This window comes from Saccostrea cucullata, unplaced genomic scaffold (assembly GCF_032062105.1).
Source record: "Saccostrea cucullata isolate Sc308-1 unplaced genomic scaffold, CSIRO_AGI_Scuc_v1 ctg12674, whole genome shotgun sequence".
NCBI classification, from domain to species: domain Eukaryota; kingdom Metazoa; phylum Mollusca; class Bivalvia; order Ostreida; family Ostreidae; genus Saccostrea; species Saccostrea cuccullata.
The window spans coordinates 1-15,149 of NW_026921059.1; the positions used below are offsets into that span (position 1 = coordinate 1).

Below are 15,149 nucleotides of genomic sequence, written 5' to 3' on the forward strand. Positions count from 1 at the left end.
AAAATTTTTCTCTCTGAAAAAAATCCTATAGAATGCGTAATAAAGAGATTATATCGGTCTTTGAATCACAGACACTTGTTTCTGTATTAATAATTTTTTTCAACCTATCATTAGACTATGGGTTGAAAAATTTATTACAGAAACTTTTTTGCAACTTTACACAACACGTGGTCGCGCTATCACACAAAATTTGATTGTGTAAAATTGTTTGAGTGTTATGTATGGCAAGCACTTTTGCTATTTATTCGGAAAATAACATTTATCTTATAATTACAGAGATATCTCTCAATTTAGAGAGATATCTCTTAAAAATTAGAGATATCTCCCTACTTAAAGAGATATCTCTCATTTTTAATAGATATCTCTTTGAAAAAGAGATATCTTTTAAACTTAGAGAGATATCTCTTAAACTTAGAGTATATATCTCTTCATACTTAGAGAGATAATCTCTTCCACTCGAACAGATCCTCTTTGTAAAAAGCGATATCTCTGAACGTTGAAGAGATATCTCTTTCACCTAGAGAAATATCTCTTTTACATTTGGAGATACCTTTCGAAGTCAAAGAGAAAATCTCTTAAAGAAAGATATTTCTCTCAAGTTGATCTTAGAAGAGATATTTCTTAAGCTGAAAGAGAGATATCTTTGAAAAGTGTATAAAGATATCTCCCAAGCAAAAAAAGATATCTCTTTATTGAAAAGAGATATCTATCTTGATTTCTCCTCTTTGCTAAAGCGAGGGGACATTAAATCTTATTCGTTGTCTGTTGGTCGTCCGTCCGTCACAAAAACTTTAACCTTGCCCATAACTTTTGATTTAGTGGAGCTATGACTATACAATTTTACATGTATATTCCTTGTGACAAGACCTTTCTTTGGGTACCACCAAATTTGACCTTTTGACCTTGACCTTGTAGTTTGATTTACTTTTACACAAAAATTCCACTTTTACTTTGGCCATAACTTTTGAACGGTAGATACTAGGACTTTCATATTTCACATATATATTCTTTGTGGCAAGACCTTTCATTGGATACCAAGAACTTTAACCTTTTGACCTTGACCTTGGAGATTTCCGTACTTATGAAAAACTTTAACCTTGACCATAACTTTTGAACGGTAAGGGCTAGGGCTTTCGTACTTCATTATATGTAATCCTTGTGAGAAGACCTTTCATTGGATATCAAGAACTTTAACCCTTTGACCTTGACTTTGGAGTTGACCTACTTTTAAAATTTTTTAACTTTGGTCATAACTTTTGACGGTTAGGATTAGGGTTTCATCGTTCACATTTGTATTACTTGTGACAAGACCTTTCCTAAGAAACCAGCAACTCAGACCCTTTCACCTTGGAGTTTGACCTACCTTTCAAAAATTTGTTCTCGACTAGGTGGTGCTGGGGATTTTGTATTCCACAAACGTATTTCTTGTGAGAAAAACCCTACTTTGGTAATAATATATTTAATTTGCATTTAAGAAAATTTTAATCTTCGTTATGTTGCCTTTTGGGGTCATCAGTGTTTAACAAACACATCTTGTTCCTTATGTTGAGAGAGAGATAGGGCTTTCATATATGACATGTGCATTACCTGTGACAAGATATTCTGAGTATATGCTATGATTTCTTACCCCTTGACCTTGACCTTCACGATTGATCTTATTTTTAAAAAAAATCAACTTCAATGATAATTTCTGAATAAATGACATATGATAGGGTGTTTATATCAGACACAATATGTCATAAAAATAACATCTCACCCACAAAGACTCCGAAAGCGGGGGACCACAATTCTTTTTTTCATTTAAATTCCATTGAAAACGACTTCTCTCTTACCGGAAGTAATCCTTTTATTCACAGAAGTAGGTAAAGAGATATCTCTCTTATTGAAAGATTTTTTTAATATCACGAATAAATAGTAAAAGGACTTGCCATAGTGATGTTTTGTGTTAGTGCGACGGTGTGTTGTGTAAAGTTGTGATAGAGTGACAGCGTGTTGTTGTGCGAAGGTGTGTTGTGAACAACATTGTTACTTCGCGCTAGCGCGTTGTTTCTAATGGAGTATTACACTTTTGCAAATGGCCACATCGGAACACCATGAAAAAAGTGTCTTCAAGATCTATGAAATAAAATTCTGGTGTGGCATTTCTCTTAAATACTTAACTAATAAAAGATTATGGTCAGCACAGTTCGTGGTTGGCTTTTTGCTGGCGCGATAAAGCTAGCAAATCTCTGAGTAATATGCATGCAAGACTACCTCACATTGGACATTCTGCATAATACTTCTGTATATTAACTGCATGATGTCAATTTTGTTTTATCATCTGAAAATACACCTAAATATTTATTCAAGAATGATAGAATATTGGGCAAAACTCTGTGTATGGAAAAGAAAACAAATTGTGTAGATCTACGTAAACAATATGATAAAGGGGAAATGGATTTCATTTGTACAAAAGAAATGAATAAATGTGGTTTATCAGAGATATGGTATGAGCAATATTTTCATAATGTAGAATGCGGGACTGCTACAGTCAAATAAAGATTATAATTAAAAGATCCACATATTCAAAAGTGGAATAGCGAAGTTCAAGAATCTTCAAAAAGATTTAATCATAGAATTTTTAAAAGCACTTTTGAGAGCAAAAAATATTTAGCACTGTTATCATAAGTTTAGAACCATAAATCACCACCTTTCAACTGAAACAGGAAGATGGAATGGCATGAAAGAAGTTGTAGCTTATGCAGTAGTAACCAGATAGGAGATGAATATTTTAGATTGCAGTGCTTTAAACAAATTGAAGAAAGGTTATTTGAACCAAAAATTTTGTTCTAATCCAAATATTATCAAGCTTGTTAAGTCGTGTGCCAAAATGAGGCTGTTTCTTTGAAGAAATTATGTTTATCTATTTCTAAAATTTATAGTATTGTCTGTTCTCCTTAGTTATCACCTTCTGCTTGACCCACTGTATTATATGTACATATGTTTTGTATGTTTCTGTACCTCATGTACCATTGACATGGTTTTGAGAGAATAGAAGTAATGTTTTATCTACCTGTTCATAAACGTTAAACAAGTAAAGGTATGTTAGATCTTATAAGACCATTATTTTAACTCTTGACCTTTCATGTGTGGCCTTGACTTTAATGCTGACCAACCGTCTCGGACATCGGTGATTCTGTTATGCTAAATACCCAAATTTTCGATGCAGCTGTATATACTTTATCTATTATACTTTATCTTCATTAATTGCATAATCTAGATAGTTCAGGAAAAGGCTGAGCTAATTTATAGAAATAAGCGAGATATAAAAATGCATTCCTGGCACTTGTAAGAACATTCCGACTTGCTTTCATTTTTGATCCGAGTCGATTTCAGCCTGGAGATGTTTTCCAAAAGATTTGCTATCTTTGCCCTTCTCTTTTTGCTCTCTGCCAAAGGACACTGTCTTCTCAGATTTCTGGTAGTTATAAAAGAAGCGAATCTTTGAATCCACAGCATCTGGATCATGGAAAGGTAATTAACAAATTGTTTTAATATTCTCATGCCTCTTACTTAATAATAGATATATGTAATCTTTTTTTTCCCTTAAATTTATCATCCACTCATTGTCGAAAAATAATGTTTACAATGTTTACATGTGGCTGGAAAAAAATACACAAAGTTTAGTTGTCCATGGCTGAGAGTAATGAGTTAAAATTGTGAAAAAAACAATTTTGCTTTTAAAGAAACCAATATTTAAAATTAAAGTTAATTTATTCTGGCTTACAGAACAAATTTTGTCCATTGGGGGCATATTTTTGGCATATGTTGATTTAAAATATTTTATCATAAAAGGATAAATGATTAATCGATAATAAAGGTTGAATGGTACCTGTTTATGGACACACGTAGCGCGGACGTCAGAGACAACACCTATTGGGATTTTGAGGTTCTTCATGATGGAGCTTGGTAAAAACACGTCATCGCTGGTTTCCGTAAGTTTTTTTTTCAGTTTATATAACAGTCATATCTTCTTATAAATATGTTCCACATTACAGTAACATAACCACCCAATTAAAAACGTTATCAGTCCGATCGAAAAACAAATAATAAATTCACTGATATGAATTGATTAAACATTTTAATTAATGTTTTCCAATTTAAAGTAATTTGCTAACATTTGATAGCAATATCTGATCGAAAGGACCAAGGATATGTAGAAGATAAAATTTAACACTTTTTCTTTATTGAATTTTCCACTTTAGAAATTTAGAAGAATGTCGTACCACAGCACTGAAGTTTGTTCCTTTGGATTTGGATTTGTCTCCAACCGAAGCAGTGAAGTTTGAAGTCATTCGGATGTCGACAAAAGGTCCTTGTTTTCAACGAAAGTTTTCTTTTTATAACTTATGAGCTATTCCAAGAAGTATTAAAAAATACATTAATTACATGTGTATGAATGAATGATCCACAGAGAGAATATTTTAGTCAACAATGTCACTTACCAAGAAGATAAAATTATCTGTTTCTCCAGAGAAATACAAATTTTTATTCACATAATAGACATCACTGTATTCATTTACTAAGAAAATTTAACATTTTTTATCAGAAAAACTAGATACACAGACAATTTTGTTCGTAAATGATGATCCTGTCGACGGATTTGTGATCATGCGCCAACAAACTCTTCGAGATACCTACCTAATCACAACAAGAGCCAAGAATCCCAAAAACCTTGATGACAAAATCAGTGCTGCCCCGCTGGTCTTAATCTGGATTCTCGGATCTTTAGCAAGAAATCAGCAAACTATGGTAAATTAAATTATAGATATCACCGATAATCCAAAGAAAACAAGTCATTTCGGAAAAAGCTTATACTGTACACAGGAAATTTTCCGCCCCCATTTTTTTTTTCGCCCCTTTTGCCCTCGTCGGAGGCGGGCGAATTCAAAACGGGGCGAATTCAAAGTAAATAGTATGATATCTTTAACTTAAAACCTTTCTGGGCGAATTTAAATCTTTAGATTTTTAAATCTCAAATCTTTCTGGGCAAATTTGTTTCCAAACGTGAAAGGGTAAAAATAACACGGGGCGAAAATAATTAACCCTGTATACTGTAATGCAAGTTATTCATAATAAATCAGTCTTACTGAAACAGGACATCACAAAGCCAATTCCTCGCAAAAGTAACAACAGCATTTGACATTCGATCCAAACGCGAATAACCTCATAACCGTTAAGCTCACAATGACACCCCTAGGTACACGGGCAATATTGTACATTTATAATGATCCTGTAAACGGATTTGTGTTCATGCACCAACAAACTCGTATAGATACATATCTAATCACAACAAGAACCAAGGATCGCAAAAACCTAGATGAAAAAATCATTGCTGCCCTGTCAGGTATTAACATGGATTCTCAGATCGATCTTCATTTTCTTTTGAGATCGAAGTGAAAATGTTTAATAATTATTCTTTTAATTTAAAAAAAAGAAGAAGATAAATTTTGCTTAAACTTATATGTAATTTCAGAACGTCTTTTTTTTAGGTTGTGAGACTCAAGATTGATTGATTGTATACTGTTTAACGTCCCTCTCCAGAATATTTCACTGATATGGAGACGTCACCATTGCCGGTGAAGGGCTGCAAATTTAGGCCTATGCTTGGCACTTACGGCCTTTGAGCAGGGAGGGATCTTTATCGTGCCACACCTGCTGTGACACGGGGCCTCGGTTTATACGGTCTCATCCGAAGGACCGCCCCATTTAGTCGCCTTTTACGACAAGCAAGGGGGTACTGAGGACCTATTCTAACCCGGATCCCCACGGGGCGTGAGACTCAAGAAGTGCAGGGAATTGAAGTGTAAAGGAAGCATTGCAATTTGTTTGCAAAGAAATATACATCTACGTATATGAATGCATTAGCAAACTATCTAATGCTTAATGATGAAATAGAAGATTAAAAATGTTTTAATTTTTGGGTATGTTTTTTTTTTTTAAATACATGCACGTTTACATAGAAAATATCTGAGATTTATAAATTTTTAAGTCAGAAAAAGAAAAAATTATTCCCGAAATTTTTTTTAAACTTGAAGATAACATGAAAAATATCAGTGGGGTTTTCGATGTTACTTTAAGTAACATATGTTTATTAATATATTTATGTTTTTGAAAAATGTAAAAAAAAAAAACAAAAAAACAAAAAACAAAAAAAAACCAAAAAAAAAAAACCAGAAATCCTAATTTGGCAAAGTGTTTAATATCATTGCTGGCTATGGATATTTAGAAAGAACACTGTAAATTTAAGATTCCAACAGTCCAACAGCATTCCCAGAGCAGTTCCACAGCGGCCTGAAGCACACAGTCCCAGCGGTCACAGAAAACTGTTCGAGCTGTCCCAGAAAGCGGTCCCAGCAACCCGAGTGGTCGAGATTAATTATTAAAGGTACGTGAAATATCGCCCTGCTCCAAATTTCACCAACTTTTATTTCAATTGAAACACTTATTTTCATCAACAACAATAGCCTTAGATTCAAACGGAAAACAGTTTGAAGTATGAAGCGGTGCTTACTTTATCAGAAATGAATATTATTTCTAATAATTTTATGAAGAAATTTTGATATTGTAAATAGAAATATCAATTTTTTTTATCTCACAATAAAATTAAAAGTATGAGGTATATATGGAAATAATGTTTAATGTTATACTTATCTAGTGCTGATTAAGAAACGTAATGAAGCATTGCTTTTAAAAACAAAATATCCAATAGTTTTCTTTGCTCGTATTAGGTCCAAAATAATATGCATTCATCAACAAGTGCAGTTGTGGTGAGCAGACTATAAGAATTGAACACACTCGGTGAATCGTTAACATAAACAATAACAGAGCTCGGCGCCCTGTTTACAAAAACAGCGTGCGTTTCACGGGCATGATCAGTTTGCTAAACTCTGTACACAACACGTAGCGCGGACTGACGATACTTGTGAAGGGGTTTTGTTAGGAGCAGAGCAAACACGGACCTTGAAATAAAATTTTTAATATATTTTTGTGTGAAATGCTATTAGAAGTCGTGATATTATACAGCAAATATTAACTTGAAATCTGTGTCCATGCACCTTTAAAAGAGAATTTCTACACGGAGTCCATTTTGAAAATAAAGAGAATGGGGAAAAAATGAAATCAATGATTGTACAACTCAACATTGCTGCTTATTTCTGAGCTTTCAAGATAGAGTTATCTCTCTTCCCATGCTTTCGTAGCTAGGTCCATAAGCTCACAACATGTTCACAGAACATATACAAGAACACCCCCTCAATAAAAAAATACCCGGTATTCAACATCCACCTCAAAATAATAATTTACGTGTCGTTAGATATGTGATAATGCAATCTTCAGGTTCGATAAACCAGCAGATAAGTAAATGAAAAAAGAAATGTCTATGAATTCACAAAAATAATACCTTCGTCTTCAAATGTAATCATATTATATAGGAAACACTATCAAATCTCGGAAATAATATAAGGACTAGCGCTAACTTTCAAATAGAAACTTGATCAATAAATTAAAATTTAAAATTGTACTTTAAGGTGAAATAGTGTAGGTGGCATATTGAGAAAATTGCTTGGTTACTAGTATATAATACATTGGGCAAAAATTGTAAGATATAAATCCAGATTACAGGATATTTGATTTCTCTTAAAATAATATTAATGTACCCGGTAGGTTTTTCATTTGTAGGGTACTAATGTCAATTTTTTTTTTTACAATATTGTAAAGAACCATGAATCTTACGAAGATGCATGAAATAAAAATTGTTATTTAAAAGTTTCTTATGAGACTTTTCGAATTTAAATAATAATATTGAGAGTCATCCTTCATGGCTTAGTAGTGATATCCTTGAACAAACATTTAATAAACAGGGAATTAAAAGAAGAATTGGATAATGATGATTACCGTTTGAAGTTTCCGTGGTGCAGTTGACAACCGATGACACAGTGACGCCATATCTATTACTGGTGGCTACTCTGAAGAAGTACTTAGTGTTGTCTTGTAGACCGGAAACTAGGACATGCAAGAGTTCTTCTTCTTTCCGTTCAAGAGTGAGGCCCGACCCGTTGGAGAAAACAACACTGTCAGGATTTCTCGAGTACTGAACAAATGAATTTTGAACCTCGAAACCAAAGTAAGAGGACTGCCAAGTTACGTGAGCTTTTCTGTATCCACAAGACACAAACACTTGATCTGTTTTTAAAGGTTTGCCTAAAAAACAAGATTAGTTGTGGAGTTTGAAATACACTGTAGTTTAAAAGTGACCATGTTCTTTCAAAACATCTCTTAAATTGATTTATGATGCGTTTCTTCAGTTTTATTTTTTTTTAAACATTACTTAATGTAAATAGTAGACTTACTTTCAGGATGGACATTAATATCTAGTATTCTTGTTCCGTATGCGTTTGAAACAATCATTTTATATGTCCCATGATCCTTCGGCTGAATATTTGACTTGCGCAGTGTGATGCGGTAGATGTTCGTTGTAATGGTGGATATACTGAGACTGATGTCAGTATTCGGAGCACCGTTGGGGAGAGTCAGAGTGTAGTTTGGCCTGGGATACGATAAGATGGTGACCTTGCCGTCCAAGTATTTGTTGTTTCCTATTGAAATGAAAACCGAACTCCCAGAGGAATTTAAACGCGGCGAACCTACAATAAACAAGAGGCCCACGGGCCTTATAGGTCACATGAGTATTGTGTAACAACTTTCAAACAATTAACTTCATTTCGTATTTTAAACTAGAGGCCATGAAATTCACAATTAACAATTTTGAAAGAGGCAACATTGCTTTTCATACTTATAAACTTAGCATGCTTACTCTATTTACTTAATACCCAGAAGTAGATCAAAGTAACAAAGAGAAAATGCACTTCCACTTTATAACCAGTTTTGCACCTCACCCCAAAGGAACCACTGACCCTGGGGCCACGTATTTCAAAATGCCCCAGCAAAATAACCATTTTGCTAGATGCACCTTTCTTCGTCATAAATATATATACTTGGATCATTGACATAAAACCCAGGAACAAAGGAAAATATTTTCAAAGAATTAATGCATTTTCAATACATAATCAATAGAGCCCCGCCCTAACACCAGAACCCCTGACCCTGGGGCCATAAAATTCATAATTTTGGAAGAGGCACTCTTGCTCAGCATAACTATGAGCTTAGTTAGTTTATTTCATACCCAGAAGCAGAGAAGAAGATTTTCAAAGAATAAATGCATTTTCACTATATAATCAATAGAGCCCCGCCCTAACACCAGAACCCCTGACCCTGGGGCCATAAAATTCACAATTTTGGAAGAGAAACTCTTGCTTATCATAAATATGTGCTTAGTTAGTTTATTTAATTAGAACCCCTAACCCTGGGGCCATGAATTTAACAATTTTGGTAGAAGACTTAATGTTCAGTACATTCATGCCAACAACTTGTCTGCTTGAAGTCCGGGAGTAAAGAAGAAGATTTTTAAAGATTGCAATAATTTTAGTGGTTTTGGCCCCACCCCTCAGGCCCCAGGGGGCGGGGACCATAAAATTCACAATTTATGTTTCTCTTTACCCATAGATGCTGTAAACCAAATTTGGTTTAAATTGGTTCAGTGGTTTCAGAGAAGAAGCTGAAAATGTTCAAATGTTAACACATGACGACGGACGAAAACGGATAGCAATAGGTCACCTGAGTAACTCAGGTGACCTAAAAAAACAAGCTCAAATGTTAACACATGACGACGGACGAAAAAGGATAGCAATAGGTCACCTGAGTAACTCAGGTGACCTAAAAAAACAAGCTAATTTAGAGAATCCGTGTCCCCCGCTTAGGAAAAAAAACTAGATCCGCGCATTCTCTTCTTTTTTCCTAAGCGACCGGGGACATACATTCTCTGAATTAGCTTGTTTTTATTTTGGAGAATATAATGACTTCTCATTATAAATGTAGTTCGAAATATTATATACCTACACAGATGTTAAGTTAGTATATAGTACCGGTAATCGGTATGTGTCCATCCGAAACGCTCTGACTTGGAACCCATAGGGTATAAAGAAAGAGGACGTCCTAGAAACACCCGGAGGCGTTACTCGGAGTCAGAGTTAAAGACACAGGATATGATCTGGCAGGATGCAAGTAAAGCAGCCCAGAATCGTGTTCGCTGGAGGACTGTCAGAGAATGGTCTTTGTTCCCATGGAACGATAGGCCTAAATAAGTAACCGTCCGTCTGTACGTCCGTCTGTTAAAAAATGGGTACCCATCTTATCTGCAACTTCTTCATACCACTGAATGAAATTTGATGCAACTTTGTTTCAAATCTTTATTTCATATTGCAATTGTGCATCTCCTATTTTGCTTTTTGATAAAAAACTTATTTTGGGATTCCCACAGCAAAACATGGATACTGTCATTATATTAATATAGGAGGAGGGGGTATCATTTAGTGAGCTCATTGCTTACAGTACCTCTAGTTTGAATATCGTAGTACCAACATTTTTGAACCCTTAATTGATGTGTAACCTTCACTGATTTAATATTAATGTGCAATTTGATGGCATCAGTATTTCACAGAGACAGTTATGTTTCCTTCTATTCTGTTATGCTAAATGCATAAAAATTGGACACAGCTGTATATAATTAACTGAACAAATATTTTTATTGAGTACTTCAATCAGGACTGAGCAACAGGCAAAGTACAAAATAAACTTTATACATTTTTATTGAGTAATTCAATCAGGATTGGGTAACTGGCAAAGCCAATGTGTATGAGCTTGTTCACAATCTAGATGAGTTAATAGAAAAAATTTGCCAGGCCAATTTATAAAAATAAGTGAGGTACATAAGAGACTTTTGTCGGTGTTCATGCTCAATCCGAGTAAAGTAAAGAAGATGTTTACCAAAATATTTGCTCTCTTTGTTCTTTTTTCTCTTTGCCAAAGACATCATCTTCTCAGATTTCGCCTTTAACATTTATAATGAATAACATTAGACATCGCTATTTATAAATATTTTTATTAAGAATACTGTAGACGTACTTTTTTCCGCGGGGTCATAATTCCGCGGAATCACAATTTCTGTTTAATCCGCGGGTAGAAAATTCCGCGAATTTCTTAAACTGTCACTATATGCCTTGCATTTATATTAAGTACGCTTGGACATGTGTTTTTATTTTTATCAATTTGTATGACCATACCAAGTAATAATTAGCGATTTTTAAAATTGAAATAAAAAAATCTTTTAAAAAGTACGCTTTACAATTTCCGCGGAATATTTGTGACCGCGTAATAGCATATAATGTAATACCACGCGGAAAAAAGTACTTCAAAAGAATTTTACCTTTTTCAGAAAAACTAGGTACACACACAATTTTGTACGTTAATGATGACCCTGTCAATGGATTTGCGATCATGCATCAACAAACTCACATAGACACATACCTAATTACAACAAGAACCAAGAATCCAAAAAACCTAGATGACAAAATCAGTGCTGCCCTTTCAGGTCTTAACCTGGATTCTCAGTCCTTCAAAAAGAAATCAACAAACTATGGTAACTTTTATTTTTAAAACATCATTAAAAAACGAAAAAGGAAGTAAGTCATTTCGCTAAGCTGAGAAAGCAAGTTAATGATGTTATATCATATTGTATAATTTCAGTCTAGTTAAAACAAAGGCATCGCAAAGCGGATCATCTTCTCTCAAAATTCAAAGCAGCCTTTGACATCGATCCCTATTCAAATACCGTCACTTTCATTTCGCAGACAAGGACAAACTAACCCCTCCACTCAAACCGCTTTGCCTCCTGCAACTCCATTGCGAGAGTTAATCCTTGACAGATATGACACGCGTTCTGTTTTAGAAAGTAAATTATGTTTTATCCTTCTAGATGAAAATATGCTGAGGTATATGACCAAATTAAAAAATAAGAACATAACAAAAGTTAAGAACTGCGAAGATAGACATACTATAGGCATTGGAAATTGAGATGTAATTTTTTTGTTAGTTTAGCCCCCACTTTGAATTAGCCCCCATCCCCCCCCCCCACTTTCATTTTGCTCCCGACGCCTATGATAATAATGAATACTAGTTTTGATTAGCTCACCTGAGCCGAAGGCTCAAGTGAGCTTTTCTGATCACATTTTGTCCGGCGTCCGTCTGTCCGTCTGTCTGTCTGTCTGTAAACTTTTAACATTTTCGACTTCTTCTCCAGATCCATCGGGCCAGTTTCAAGCAAACTAGACACAAAGTACTCTTGGGTAAAGGGAATTCAAGTTTGTTCAAATGAAGGGCCACTCCCTCATTCAAGGGGAGATAATTGGGAATTAATGAAAATTTGGTGGCATGTTTTAAAAATCTTCTTCTCAAGAACCACTGTGCCAGGAAAGATGAAACTTATGGGGTAACATCCTCAGGTAGTGTAGATTCAAGTTTGTTCAAATCATGACCCCCGGGGGTAGGGCGGGGCCAAAATGGCCGACCAAAGTTTTACATAGAAATATATTGGAAAATTCTTTAAAAACCTTCTTCTCAAGAACCACTGTGCCAGGAAAGATGAAACTTATGGGGTTTGTGTCAGGTAGTGTAGATTGAAGTTTGTTCAAATCATGACCCCCAGGGGTAGGGCGGGGCCAAAATGGCCGACCAAAGTTTTACATAGGAATATATAGGAAAATTCTTTAAAAATCTTCTTCTCAAGAATGACAGAGCCATAATTCATCAAATTTATATGGAAGCATCCTCAGGTAGTGAAGATTCAAGTTTGTTCAAATCATGACCCCCGGGGGTAGGGCAGGGCCACAATGGCAGACCAAACTTTTACATAAAAATATATAGGAAAATTCCTTAAAAATTTTAATCTTAAGAATAGCAAAGCCATATTTCATTATATTTATATGAAAGCATCCTCAGATAGTGAAGATTCAAGTTTGTTCAATTCATGACCCAAGGGGGGTAGGGCGGGGCCAAAATGGCCGACCAAAGTTTTACATAGAAATATATAGGAAAATTCTTTAAAAATCTTCTTCTCAAGAATGACAGAGCCATAATTCATCAAATTTATATGGAAGCATCCTCAGGTAGTGAAGATTCAAGTTTGTTCAAATCATGATCCCCGGGGGTAGGGCGGGGCCAAAATGGCCGACCAAAGTTTTACATAGAAATATATAGGAAAATTCTTTAAAAATTTTCTTCTCAAGAATGACAGATCCATAATTCATCAAATTTATATGGAAGTTTCCTCAGATAGTGAAGATTCAAGTTTGTTCAAATCATGACCCCCGGGGGTGGGGCGGGGCCAAAATGGCCGACAGCAAAGTTTTACATAGAAATTAATGGGAAAATTTGTGGTTAAAAATCTTCTTCTCAAAAATGACAAAGCCATTATTCATCATATTTATATGGAAGCATCTTCAGGTACTTCAGATTCAAGTTTGTTAAATCATGACCCCCGGGGGTAGGGCGGGGCCAAAATAGCCGACCAAAGTTTTACATAGAAATATATAGGAAAATTCTTTAAAAAACTTCTTCTCAAGAATGACAAACCAAAAATTCATCAAATTTATATGGAAGTATCCTCAGATAGTGAAGTTTCAAGTTTGTTACACAATCAACCCCCGGGGGTAGGGCGGGGCCAAAATGGCCGACCAAAGTTTTACATAGAAATATATAGGAAAATTCTTTAAAAATCTTCTTCTCAAGAATGACAGAGCCATAATTCATCAAATTTATATGGAAGCATCCTCAGGTAGTGAAGATTCAAGTTTGTTCAAATCATGACCCCCGGGGGTAGGGCGGGGCCAAAATGGCCGACCAAAGTTTTACATAGAAATATATAGGAAAATTCTTTAAAAATTTTCTTCTCAAGAATGACAGAGCCATAATTCATCAAATTTATATGGAAGTATCCTCAGATAGTGAAGATTCAAGTTTGTTCAAATCATGACCCCCGGGGGTGGGGCTGGCAACACATGGCCGAGCAAAGTTTTACATAGAAATTAATGGGAAAATTCTTTAAAAATCTTCTTCTCAAGAATGACAAAGCCATTGTTCATCATATTTATATGGAAGCATCTTCAGGTAGTGTAGATTCAAATTTGTTCAAATAATGTCTTCCGGTGGTAGGTCGGGGCCACTATGGCCGACCAAAGTTTTACATAGAAATATATGGGAAAATTCTTTGAAGAATAGCAAATCCATGATTTTTCATGGGATTAATTTGGGATTTTAACTTTTCAATAATAAAAAATTTTTCAAAGTCTAAGCTATAGTACTTAGGTGATATGTGACCCATGGGCCTCTTGTTCCCTCACTTTGTAGGAGATATACTGTTGTTGTGTTTGTGTGTGTGTTACTTTGTATTGTTGAATGCTGCCTTGATTTATACCCTATGCTCTTTGCGGGGGATGTTCCGTGTTATCCCCTGGCTAAGGAGTTGGAAGTGATAAATTATCGGAAATGTGTTTTTCTTGTGGGTGAGTGAATTTAGGTTCTGTAACGAACGGTAGTGACGTAATTTGCAAAGGGATCGCATTTTCGAAGGCCGATGTTATATCTTTGTGAGGGGATGTTCTGCTTTGCAGTGTCCTTGTTACAATTTGTATTAAGTTCGATAGTAGAAATGTTCATCAATTATTCTTATTATTTAAAAAAAGATGATTTTTACGACAAGTTTTTATTTCAAATCCCAAATTTTGTTTTAGGCTGTGAGACCAAAACGGAGAAGGGGTTTGAAATTTGAAGGGAGAATTGCAATTCCTTTTAACATGCCTAAAAATGTATTTAAATAAATCGACTATATATTATATGATAGTGTAATTTCCTGGTCAGCAGCTGACGTGGTAAATCAAAGTACATGTACATGTTTATCTCAGACAAGTGGATATAAAAACATCAAGTATGTATTTAATAAATTTTATTGGTATTATATAATTGGGCACAGCTGTTTATCCATAGACAGAGATTGTGAGAAGGTATTTGTGTCTCTGGCAACACAACAAAGCAAAGATTACATATCAATTTTTTCAAACTCAGGTTGAAAAGGTCATAGTTCAAAGGTCACTTTCACAAAATCATTTTTTTCAGAAAGTGGTAAAAGCCTTGACCTTGGGAGGTTTAGAGGTCACTTA

The 15,149-nt window shown here is 34.8% G+C and overlaps 2 protein-coding genes across 2 annotated transcripts; one reads left to right on the forward strand and one right to left on the reverse strand.

The window, feature by feature from the left end:
- The first annotated feature begins 3,505 nt into the window (after positions 1 to 3,505).
- On the forward strand, positions 3,506 to 14,761 carry LOC134259086 (uncharacterized). Its single transcript, XM_062741685.1, has 4 exons — positions 3,506 to 3,513; positions 4,245 to 4,351; positions 11,372 to 11,575; positions 14,724 to 14,761. Exons 1-4 carry the CDS (start codon positions 3,506 to 3,508, stop codon positions 14,759 to 14,761), a joined length of 357 nt encoding a protein of 118 aa, XP_062597669.1.
- LOC134259085 (uncharacterized) lies at positions 4,677 to 8,678 on the reverse strand. The gene is made up of 3 exons (XM_062741683.1): positions 8,391 to 8,678; positions 7,936 to 8,241; positions 4,677 to 4,765 (listed from the first exon to the last, which is right to left on the reverse strand). The coding sequence occupies exons 1-3, from the start codon at positions 8,446 to 8,448 to the stop codon at positions 4,677 to 4,679; spliced, it is 453 nt and encodes a 150-aa protein (XP_062597667.1). The 5' UTR covers positions 8,449 to 8,678.
- Positions 14,762 to 15,149: the final 388 nt, after the last annotated feature.

Coding starts and splice junctions, on each gene's coding strand:
- LOC134259086 (XM_062741685.1), top strand. Junction 4,352..11,371: donor CATTCGGATGTCGACAAAAG/GTCCTTGTTTTC, acceptor TACCTTTTTCAG/AAAAACTAGGTACACACACA. Junction 11,576..14,723: donor AAAGAAATCAACAAACTATG/GTAACTTTTATT, acceptor ATTTTGTTTTAG/GCTGTGAGACCAAAACGGAG.
- LOC134259085 (XM_062741683.1), bottom strand. CDS start 8,448: ATGATTGTTTCAAACGCATACGGAACAAGAATACTAGATATTAATGTC. Junction 8,242..8,390: donor TATTAATGTCCATCCTGAAA/GTAAGTCTACTA, acceptor CTTGTTTTTTAG/GCAAACCTTTAAAAACAGAT. Junction 4,766..7,935: donor CACCACGGAAACTTCAAACG/GTAATCATCATT, acceptor TTCTTGCTAAAG/ATCCGAGAATCCAGATTAAG.